Source organism: Camelus ferus, chromosome 3 (genome assembly GCF_009834535.1).
Source record: "Camelus ferus isolate YT-003-E chromosome 3, BCGSAC_Cfer_1.0, whole genome shotgun sequence".
Classification (NCBI taxonomy): domain Eukaryota; kingdom Metazoa; phylum Chordata; class Mammalia; order Artiodactyla; family Camelidae; genus Camelus; species Camelus ferus.
The window spans coordinates 60,918,122-60,930,361 of NC_045698.1; the positions used below are offsets into that span (position 1 = coordinate 60,918,122).

At 33.7% G+C, this 12,240-nt stretch overlaps 1 protein-coding gene across 1 annotated transcript in view; it reads left to right on the top strand.

The window, feature by feature from the left end:
• ADGRV1 (adhesion G protein-coupled receptor V1) overlaps positions 1-12,240 on the top strand; it is a 471,409-nt gene that overhangs the window by 120,737 nt on the left and 338,432 nt on the right. The window contains exons 39-43 of the mRNA XM_032475997.1: positions 3,119-3,212; positions 5,208-5,286; positions 5,392-5,530; positions 6,141-6,282; positions 10,349-10,611. Coding sequence (XP_032331888.1) covers positions 3,119-3,212; positions 5,208-5,286; positions 5,392-5,530; positions 6,141-6,282; positions 10,349-10,611 — 717 coding nt within the window. The remainder of the gene's footprint in view (positions 1-3,118; positions 3,213-5,207; positions 5,287-5,391; positions 5,531-6,140; positions 6,283-10,348; positions 10,612-12,240) is intronic.

A 12,240-nucleotide genomic window follows, 5' to 3' on the forward strand; every position in this document is an offset into this window, starting at 1 on the left:
ATAGAGATTGCATTAAATCTGTAGATTGCCTTGGGCAGTGTGACCATTTTAACAATATTGATTCTTCCAATTCATGAGCATGGGATATCTTTCCATTTTTTTAAGTTTTCTTTAATTTCCTTCATCAGTGTTTTATAGTTTTCCATGTATAAGTGTTTCACCTCATTGGTTAGATTTATTCCTAGGTATTTTATTACTTTGGGTGCTATTTTAAAGGGGATTGTTTCTTTACTTTCTTTTTCTGTTGATTCATCATTAGTGTAAAGAAATGCAACTGATTTTTCAACGTTAATCTTGTAACCTGCTACCTTGCTGAATTCTTCAATCAGCTCTAGTAGTTTTTGTGTGGATCTTTTAGGGTTTTCTATATATAGTATCATGTCATCTGCATATAGTGACACTTACCTCTTCTTTTCCAATTTGGATCCCTTTTATTTCTCTCTTTGCCTGATTGCTGTGGCTAGGACTTCCAAGACTGTATTGAATAGGAGTGGTGATAGTGGGCAGCCTTGTCTTGTCCCAGATTTTAGTGGGAAGCTTTTGAGTTTTTCACCGTTGAGTACTATGCCAGCTGTAGGTTTGTCATATATAGCTTTTATTATGTTGAGATATGTTCCCTCTATACCCACTTTGGTGAGAGGTGAGAGTTTTTATCATAAATGGGTGTTGAATTTTATCAAAAGCTTTTTCTGCATCTATTGAAATGATCATGCGGTTTTTGTCCTTTCTCTTGTTGATGTGTTGTATTACATTGATTAATTTGCATATGTTGGACCATCCTTGTGTCCCTGGGATGGGTTTTAAAGCAGAAAATATATAGCCACCCTTTAGGGGTCTAGTTTACAGAGTCTAGTTATATGAACACAGGGTTTTGAAGTTTCCTTTTTCTTCTCCCTTGAGCTTTGAAGCCCTTTCTGTTACAGAGTAGTGCAAGATTAAGAGGCTGCAAGCCTGGATATACAGAAATAAGCCAGGCTGGGGGTTGATAAGGGGAGAGTCACTGCACGGGGGTGGAGAACAGATGGGTTAGATGGGGGACAGTTCCTTTAACATAACTGATTCTGTAACTCACGTTAGTCCGTATGTTATATAAAATAGAGGCTGTGACCTTCATTTTCTAGTTTTTTTTCACATGGGAACATATCTCCATTAAATAAAATGAAGAGACAAGTGTATGTTGTGATATTATATATTCATATAAATATATACATTGAGTTTCTATGTAAATATTGTTTGCTGTCTTGTCACTACTGATGTGGGTTTTGCTAGTCCTCATATTTTGAGTGCCCGCCTTATTGTCAGTGCTCTTGGATGGACTGGTGGTTAATAGTAATATTATATTAAAATTAACCATCACAAATATCTGTCACTTTGAAGGGACTCTTTCGAGGCCAGGCAATCCATACACATTATTTTTAATCATTATTGGAATCCCCAAAGTAGCTATTATTTCTCTCACTATAAAGATGGTAGAATTGAGGCCTTAAAGTTTAGGTACCTCACCTGAAGTTACAGAAATTTGGTAAATTTAAGGTAATTAAAATCTTTTCCTCTTATTATATTTAAGATATATTAGGTTTGTGTATTTATATATTTGGTTTACATATTATATTAGTCTAGGTCAAAAATGATATAATATTAGCAGTTTCACGTGGTTCAACCTAATAACTTACCATATATATAAGTTTAATAGTTTATTTTTTTAAATTTCAGCTTTATTGAAGTATAACTAACCAATTCTGCATGGCATCATGTAGAACCTAAAAAAATATGAAATTATAAGATATTTAAAGTGTATATTGTGTTGATGTGACATATGTACACATTGTGAAAGGATTCCCTGCATCTAGTTATTAACACGTCCATCCCCTCACTTATTTATCTTTTTGTTTGTGTGAGAACATTTAAGTTCTACCTCTCTAGCAAGTTTCAGTTTTACAGTACAGTGTTGTCAGCTGTAGTCACCATGTTTTACATTAGCTCCTCAGACCTTATTTATCTCATAGCTGAGTTTATACTCTTTTACCAATCCCTCTCAGTTTTCCCCACTGTCCAGCCCCAGCAACCAGTTTTCTACTCTTTCTTTCTGTGAGTTTGACTCTTTTTTTTTTTTTTTTTTTTTAGATTCTACATGTAAGTAATACCATGTAGTATTTGTCTTCCTCTATCTGGCTTATTTCATTTAGCATAATGCCCTCAAGGACCATCCATGCTGTTGAAAATGGAAGGATTTCCTTCTTTCTCATGGCTGAATAGTATTCCATTTTATATATATACCATGACATCTTTATCCATTCATTTGTTGATGGACACTTAGGTTGTTTCCATATCTTGGCTATTGTGAATAATGCTGCAGTGAACATGGGAGTGCAGATACCTCTTCTCTATCCTGTTTTCATTTCCTTTGGGTATATATACCCAGGTGTGGGTATGCTGGTAGTTCTATTTTTAACTTTCTGAGGAACCTTCATATTGCTTTGCACAATGGCTTCATCAGTTTACATTCCTACCAGCAGTGCACAAGGATTCGCTTTTCTCCACATTCTCACCTACACAAAAACACTTACGTTTTGTCTTTTTGATAATTGCCATTCTAACAGGTGTGAGGTGATATCTTATTGTGGTTTTGATTTGCATTTCTATGATGATTAATGATGTTGAGCATCTTTTCATGTACAGGTTGGTCATTTGTATATCTTCCTTGGAAAGATGTGTGTTCCTTTCTTCTGCATTGTAAATCAGATTATTAGTTGTTTTGCTGTTGAGTTACGTGATTTTTAAAATGTGTTTTGGATGTATATGATTTGAAAATATTTTCTCCCCTTCCATTAGTTGACTTTTTTTTGTTGATGGTTTCTTTTGCTGTGCAGAAGCTTTTTAGTTTGACATAGTTCCACTTGTTTATTTTTGCTTTTGGCATCAAATCTAAAAAAAATCTTTGCCAAGACATGTTTATTTTTTCTAATTTACATCTTTTCTACTCTATGTTTGCATTTTAAAATTTTCTGTATACTATTTAAGTACGTATATTTATAAGATCATTTTAAAAAGCAGCTTGTGAGAGGTGATTACTTTGAGAGCATAATTATAGTGAATTTAATGGATGTAATTTTTGCAGGATGAAATACCAGAACTAGAAGAATATTTCCTCGTAAATTTAACTTACGTGGAACTTATCATGGCTCCTTTAACTTCATTTCCTCCTAGACTAGGTATGATGGGATTTTTGTTTGTCTCTGTTTACTCACTGCAAATGAAGTAGTTTCTTTCTTTCTTTTTTTTTTTTTTGGTCAGAAGTGATCATTGTGATGTTTTTTAATCTCAGCTATATGTGAAAGTATGTTGGACTTTCAGATTTATTTTAATTTGGAGACCATAATATATTATCATTTTGTACACTGGACAGCATAAAGACATTTAAGAATTATTGTGTGATGCTTTTTAAGCATTGCAGTTTTTTTAGAACCTAATTTGTAATCTTCAAAATAGAATTAGTTCTTATGAAGGCATTTTCCTTTTAATATTTAATTTGCTAATTAATTAGCAATTAAATAATTCAATAATTTAATTTATTTTCGTTTGTTCTCCAACCTATCAGATGTTTTTATTTTCTCTTAGATTAAGCAAAACTTTTATTTGTTTATTGGTTGTGTTCTCTGCTTCTTTTTTGACTTTTTATCTTTTTCTTTTCATGCTTTAGAAAAGACTCAGTTAATTCATTACAGACTAAAAGGTAAAACTTGTACCTCAGTACAAATTTATGTAGATTACGTTAAAAAGATCTACTCCTGTTATTAAAAGACAAACTCTTGTTTATGATTTGGATGTTTGATATTGGAGATTTTGTCAGAAACTTGTAGATGTGATGGACCACTGGCGGCTGGTGGTGAATAGCACTGAGGTTGCCTGCTCCCCACCTCATGGTTAGAAGGGCTCCGGGCAGAGGGAAAATTAGTCTGGGTTAAAGGGGGAGAAGCAGGGCCTAGAGCGGTGGCCTGAGCATAGAGGTTCCTCGTTTACTTCTGAGGCTCAATACAACAACTTTGAAAATAGCAGAAGGGAATCATCAGTTTTTAACTTATTATTATTATTATTATTATTATTATTATTATCATTATTATTATTATTAGGAAAGTTTCAGTTCTTTTGCAAAAGAAATATATGACTCTAATGACTAAGCTGTTTACATCAAGCAGTTGTTACAAGGTAATTATTGTTCATACTAAGAAAACTAACAGAGTACATCATATTTCCCGATGCTCATATTAGAGGTAATTTGAATAGTTTAGCCATTGGTAAGTGCTGTCTAATGCCCCTGTTTCAGGTGCTTTGTATACTGGTACCAGTATTCCTTACATTTTCCCATTTTACAGATGCAGGAGCTGAGGCTAAGAGATGCTAAGTAACATGCTGAAGTCACACAGCTAGGAAATGGTGTAGCCTCTGGTTTGATGGGTACAGATACTGATTTTACATTCCTTCCTAGTCAATGTTGGTCTTTTCACTCAGAGAGAATTATACTCTCCTCACCCCTTCTTCGCCCAGGCAGCTGTCATGAGTATCGTAGAGTACAGTAGAGCCACTGAATTTAAAAAGAAAAAAAGACAAACATACTAAAAAAAAAGAACAAAACATTAACAGGCTTAGTTACTATTTCAAGACTGAATAATGAATATTGGTAACATACTGAGTGTGATGGACAGAATACAAAATAAAAAGGGAAAAGAGAAATTTAATCTTAGTTTTTATCCCACCTAACCTTCCCCCATCTTTCCCACTTTTCTCAGCTTCTGTTTGTATCCCTGTCTCTTTTTCACACCTGTTTTTCTCTGCAGTACCTCCTGCCTTTATCTCCCTCTTTCTTTTGTCTTCTCTTTCTACTCTTTGTGACCATCCCCATTTTCCTCTCCTCTTGAAATGGGTTGAAATAACAGAAATAAAACCATAACCTTAGTTGCTTGTTTTATACTGTTCTCGGTTCAGTATAGATTTCTATTAGTCAGTGGTTCTTGTTAGCAAAAAGTTTTTCATTTGAGTGTTATAAGTATTTATGTCTTATTTTCTTAAACATCTTTTGAATAACATCGACAGTACCTCTGTATTAGGAATTATATAATACCAAAGGGGTAGGCTTTAAAATTCTGAATCAAATAGTTCTCCATTAATCATTTACACTTATTTTAAAGTATGTTTCCACATTTCCTCAGATTCAGAGGGCTTGACGGCACAGATTATTATTGATGCCAATGATGGTGCTCGAGGCATGATCCAGTGGCAGCACAGCAGGTAAACCCAGGGCTGCGTGACTGCCCTTTTTTTAGGGGTTTAGATGCTTCACTGTCTACTGAATAAATGCTTATAAGGAAAAATGATGTATTCTCTTTATTATAGGTTTGAAGTAAATGAAACCCAAGAAAGTTTAACACTGGTAGCCCAGAGGAGCAAAGGGGCTCTTGGCCACGTTTCCCTGTTTGTGTATGCCCAGAATTTGGAAGCACAGCTGGGGCTGGATTACATCTTTACCCCAATGGTGAATTCATTGAGAATTATAGTGATTTAGGTTCTGTAAATAAATTAGTGTAAATATAATTAACTACTGTAATAGTCCACAGTAAATTAGAGCAAAGATTTTCAAGTGGAATAGCTCTCTTCACTATTTTAATAAAATATATAAATTGCATTTTTAGTACTGTCCTAAAGATTATTCTGTATTTCGTTTCATTCATTCACCATTTTATTGCAATATTTGATAGTGGAGAACATAGATTATTGTGTTAAAGAATTTATATCATTAGATGACCTTCCCAGAGTATTTCTTATGCTTCTTGAAAATGTTAACTCTTTCATTTCTTTGTTTTAATTTAGGGAAACACCTTTATTATTTGAAAATGCTTTTTATTTTGTCTCTTCATGTCCTTTACTGCTTAGTCAAATGTTTACTTTTCTTCCTGTAGAACTTTTACTGTTTAAACTTAATATTGTCAATTTAAATAAAAAGAGATCATGTGAAAAAATAAGGAAAAAATCCCTATAGACAGCTTATTTCATATTCACAACTACATTGTATTTGTTTCCAAGCATTTTCTAACGACTCGGAGTGTATTTAAATATAATACTGTCTACTTTACTTTTTTGACCAGATTCTACATTTTGCTGATGGAGAAGGGTATAAAAATGTTGACATCATGATTCTTGATGATGACATTCCAGAAGGAGATGAAACATTTCAGCTGATTTTAACAAATCCTTCTCCTGGGCTGGAGCTGGGGGAAAATATACTAGGTAATTGATCATTTCGTATACACAGCTCCCTCTCACTCCTTCATTTCTGCTGTTTTTGTAATATGGAGGCAGTTGTAGAGGGTTTAGAGAGACTTAAATGGATTTCTGTGCTCAGAGTGAAAAATATTTTAAGTTAATCATTTTAGAATTTCATGTCAGCGTAACAGTGCTTCTAGCCTGTATGTTTTGTGTGTGTGCGTGTATGTAAAAATGAAAAAAGTAGGTTGGTAGCAAAAATATTATTAAGTGATTTCTGCAATTATTGTACATTTTATTTAATTTGTAAATGTCTCCCCTTTGGAATTTGAATTCTGCTCTGATTTTCTGTTTAGTGGCAGAAGGAATGACAAGTTAGCAATTTCAGTGTCATCTAACTGCTGTAGTGTTTCCACATAAAGTTGAAGTGTATTGATACTTCAGACAGATGGTGGGAGCCAGAATTCTTTGGTTGGAGCAGTTTGACATTGTTAGGAAAAGTCATCCAAGGTCACTGCTTGTTAGATATCATGCTCACTGCTTAGAGAAGGTTAAAAAAAAGAGAGACAGAGGAGGAAACCTCGTAGAAGTACTGAACGTTAAGATTGAAACAGCTCTAAAAAAGCCACTTAATTCAATTCCCTGTGGTGATAGGTAAGTGGATTTAAAAGACTGAATGTTGACTGACTCTTCAGCCCCTTGTTTTAGCTATTGGCTGAGACTTTTTTGACATTCCTTTAATTTACCTTTGTATTCCTGAATTACTGACCTGTTTGTGAAAAAAATCTGATGTGTGTTAAAAAAAAAAAAAAAAAGAATTGTGAGTAACCCAAGAACTGGTTTTTACTTTTATTGTCATACTGATAAAGTTAAGTGCTATTTCTAAGTTGCCAGAACTTTTTCTTGAGGCTGTGGCCATTGTTTCAAATTCAAAGAGGATGTTGAAAATAAACTCTTCTCATTGTTGGGGAACATAATAGGTTTGTATGTAAAGGGTTGTAGAAATGGACACTGCATTGGTTAAGAGTCTTCCGTATGGAAACAACAGAAAACCCAATTAAAACTGACTTAAATGGAGACAGTTTATTGGCTCATTTAATCTGGGAGTCGAGAGACATGTAGCTTTAGATGAGGTGGGACCAGAACTTAGCATGCCACCAGAGACACTGTTGTTTTCTGTCTCTTCTCCTTGCCTTTCGGAGTATTGGCCTCATTCCAAGGCTAACATTACTTGTACTGATGGTTGTCAGCATCATTCTTCTACATCCCGTGTAACAAAAAAAGAGAGAGTATTCAAAATCAAGCATTCCTGCAAAGTCCTAATATAATTCTGATTGGAATTATGTAGGTTACGTGCCCACTAGTATGAGTAGCAAGAAATAATATGTTGTGGGCTCTGTCAAGGTTACTTTACAGTTGTAATTTTCTATTTTTAAATATTAAAAAAATCTTCAAAACATTAAGTGCTTTGATACTAAGTAATTTCTTAAACTAGGCCCCACGAATTGACCTTTATACTATTTCCAAACTTCCATAAGTTTCGAGTAAATATCCTTGTGTACAAATCTTTGGATGTATGGGCAGTTAAGATTCTATCTGTTGAGTACCGTGGGTGTTTAGTGGGAAGGACATCAGCTGCCCTCTATGTTACCTGCACTCCAAAGTGTCTGTATAAAATTGTTTATCCTTGTCTACACCAGGAATTTCTTTGGTCCTTAACATTAAAAAAAAAAAAAATCCCTATTCTAATGAATAGGAAATAGGTGATTATACTGTGTATTTTTTTCCTTTATTTCCTTGTTCATTAGTGAGTTTAATACTGGTTATTCGCTTGTTTGTTTGTTTGTTTAATTTGTGTGATTAGGTTTTTATATATCTGAATGTGCTTTTCTGTGGTTTATGCCTTTATTGGTTTATAGGAATACTTAATATATTCTGAAGTCAGTCTTTTTCTTGTGTTAAATATGCTGTATTTAACACATGTACATAATGCATGTTGTGTTATATATATTCTCCTACTCTCTCATTTATTGTTTAATATGGTCTCTTTTGTTATAAAATAGTTAAAATATCAAGTATTTTTGGATATACTTTCAAATTCTGTTTATTTAGATCTTTCCCACCCAAAAGCTATAAAATGTTTTACTATTTTTTCTAATATTTTCATACTTTTTGTTTACATTTAATTATTTAGCATACCACGGATGTATTCACTGGTAGTAAGTGAGATAAGGATACTTTATTTTTCTTCTGAAATGTAAAATCAATATTCTGTTATCATATAGAGATGGGACATTCATTTGGTGTTGATTTTCAGTGTAAAATTTATTTTTATGTCTGTCCATTTGTCTGTGTGTCTGTCTGTCTGTCTATCCTTCTGTCTGTCTATCTGTTTTTCCTTGGCTCTTTTCTTCTCTGTTTGCCTGTTCATGTGCTATAATAAAATAGTGTTTTATTTGCCATAGCTTTAAAGTACATTTTGTTATTTTTCAGGCCGAATGCTTTCTATTTTTCTGACTCTAAATCATCTCATTTCAAATGGTCTCTTCCATATGAACTTTAGAGTCAAAAATTGAGTTCATTAAAAAAAACTATTTTGATTGAGTTTGAAATTTTAGATTAATTTGGATGGACTCAACATTGTTATAGTACTGTTTTTCTGTTTATAAATATATATACCTCTCCATTAATTGTCATCTTCTTTTAGATCATTGCCTTACTTTGTATTCATTCCCTCAAGAGCAAACCCTTAGACAAGAATTTGGATGGAAGTAGTTTATGTGGGAGGTGATCTCTGGAGACATAATGAGAATCAAAGACGTGAGACAGAGAGAGGAAAACTGATAGGAGATGTACCATCAGTGAATGGTACTGCTGTGGGCAACTGGGGCTCAGTCTTTCTGGGATCCTTCTTAGACACTGAGTTGAATAAAGCTCAGAGCTGTCCTACTGAGAAGGAAGGAAGCTGGGATATTCAGCCATCAATTCCTATTCCTCATTTTTTGAGGATCAGTCGTGGGTGTGTAGTCTCTGGCTTTCTGGCCTGATTCTTGCTTGAATTAATGCTCTTCTGGGGCAGACAGAAACCAGTGGGCAAACAGAGCTGCTGAAAGTGACTCAGGAGCGAGCTGAGGGTTTTGGGCGAGGCTCTGACAGCATCTGCCACAGTCACACATGAATGTTTTATAATTTTTATAAGTCTTATTTTTTTACTTTGATTCCTAGGTATTGTTGCTATTATGAACGAGGTCCCTTTTCTATTATATTTTATATAGTTATACCTGGTATATAGAGGTATTATAATAATCTTTCAGAAAGCATGCCCTGAAGCAGAATTCCTAGTGTTGAGCACCAGGCCTGCCAGGTCCTAACTTGTGAGCTTCCACAGATTGGCCCATCTGTGCTTCAGTCATCGGTTCTGTGAAATGAGAATAATAATAGAGTCAGCCCCGTAGGGTTAGAGTGAGAATTAAATGAGCTCATACAGGTTAAGCAGTTTGTAAGTTCTCAACAGTCTTAGTTGTTTCAGTTGTTATTCTTAACATTATTATTAGTGGTAGTAAAAAATAGAAAGCCCTTGATTTCTGAAGGTTACCCGGCCTATGTTTTGAACTCTTACTATATAATAGTTCTGATGATTTTTTTCTCTTGCCTTTTCTAAGAAGGCAGCCATGGTGTCTAGAAAATAATGACGGTGCTGACTCTTTCTTTTTGTTGCTTTTACACTTGTTACCTGGCTGTTAGCTCCAGGACAATGCTGAGTAATAATAGCATGATGACAGACTTTGTTTTGTTCTGATTTTAGTGGCAACCCTTCTAATGTTTCAGTGTTAAGTTTGGTATTCGCTGTTGGCCTCTGAGAGATAACACTTCACCAGGTTGAGGAAGCTGCCTTTTATTTCAAGGTTACTATTTTTATTTATAGCATCAGTGAATATGGAATTCCATTAAATGCCTTTTAAAATTTCTCTTGTTTTTCAGATGATCTAGAAGAGAGTTGGCCTAGTTTACAATGAAACATCCACATGTTCCCCACTACTTATAACCCATTCTGTTTTCATTTATTGTTTTAATATTTTTATTTTGACAGCCTTAATTACTGTCCTTGCTAATGATGATGGCCCTGGAGTCCTGTCATTTAACAACAGTGAGCACTTTTTCGTACGAGAACCAACAGCTCTCTACATACAGGAGAGTGTTGCGATGCTGTACATTGTTCGGGAACCTGCACAAGGACTCTTTGGAACTGTTACAGTTCAGTTTGTTGTGACAGAAGTGAATTCTTTAGTGGAGTCTAAAGATCTGACTCCTTCCAAAGGCTACATTGTTTTAGAAGAAGGTGTTCCTTTCAAGGTACAGTATGAACCTTTAATAAGAATGAATGATTAATATTTACAAAATGAATTTCTCTTGGAGGAGCACCCTAGATCCTTGAAAGAAAAATCGCATCTTAAGTGGTAGGTTAAGGTATGATTAGATTACTGTGTGAAAGTGCTGTAGTGCTGTCTTGTTTGCATAACAGGCAGCTGGAGAAATTTGCTCCATTAACAGGATAGTGGAATGAGCAAATGATAAAGAAAATGTGCATGTTGCAGTTTTAAATGTTAAGTATATTCAAATGGCATACTTCACAGTATATTGTCTGTAAATCATAAACTTACAAGAAGCTCCAAACCATTCATTGCAGTTGTTAAACCGTAGCCATTCTTTTGCCACATTTTCCTGAAAGAAAATATAACTGTTTCCTTCACACTGCTTGTTTGATAAGCAAGTATCCTGTGTGAACAGGAATAGGTAATTGGAGGAAAAATGCTAGATTTGGGTTAATCATAAATATGAATTATACTTGCAGAAGTTTACCTTCTGAAACTTCTTTTTTCTGTATATTAATTTGTTTCTGCTACTAAAATTTATTTTTAAAACACAGTTTAAATTTAAAATAGCTAATTGCATTAGCTTAAGATATTTTTCAAGCCAGATATATAAAGTATAGTAATTTTAAAATTTTAAACTTAAAGTTTGAAAAAATTTTAAATTCTTTTATTTAAAAATAGTCCATCTAATAATTAAATAAGTTTGTTTATGATCAGTTTGTGTAAACTTTAGTACGTTTTAAAATTCATGTTCATTTGTCCAATTTATTCATGTTTTTTGAAGTTCAGAACCCTTAATTGATTTGTTCAAGAACATGTATCTTGATACAGATAAAAAGAATTCAGATTTGAAGTATTTTATGAATTTGCTATTGCTTTACATTCACATGCCTTTTAAAAATGTTTTGAATTTTATTTCATTTATTCAACTTTTTGTATATTTTTAGTTTATTATTATAATTTATTGTGGCTTTTTTTCCTTAAAAGACTCTTTTTCAAAGGTGCTTAAAAACTTTTCTGTTTATTATGCAAATTAAATATTAGAGCAAATTTGGATTAAATAGATTTTTCTCTCACCTACATAACTGTCTTTTTCCCACATGTTTTTATTTTGAGGTATAAAAAAGTAAAATACAAAAAGTTAAGTGCATTGTCCAGTGACTTAAAAAATATGTATACACCAGTGTAACAGCCACTCAGATTAATATATGAAACATTACCATCACACGGAGGTTTCTTTCTTGTCCTTTGCCCTTCCCAGAGGAAAGGGCTTTCTGGTTTCTCTCACTGAAGCCTCATTTTGCTGATTCTTGAGCTTTTTATAAATAGAATCCTACAGTATGGATTCTTTTTGTGTCTGACTTCTTTTGGTCAGCGTCATTTTTGGTTACACATATGAGTAGTTGGTTCTTTTTTATTGCTCAGTAGCATTTCATTGAATAGGTTACTATTTATCCATTGGGTTGTTACTAATTTGTGCCTGCTATGGTATAACTGTTTTTTAAGAGTGAATCTTAGGTTAGAATGAGACTAGTGCAGTTATGTAGCTAGGGCAGGATAAAGAAGTAGCAAAATTGAAGACCTAAATTTAATTTTTCAGTCTCAGTGA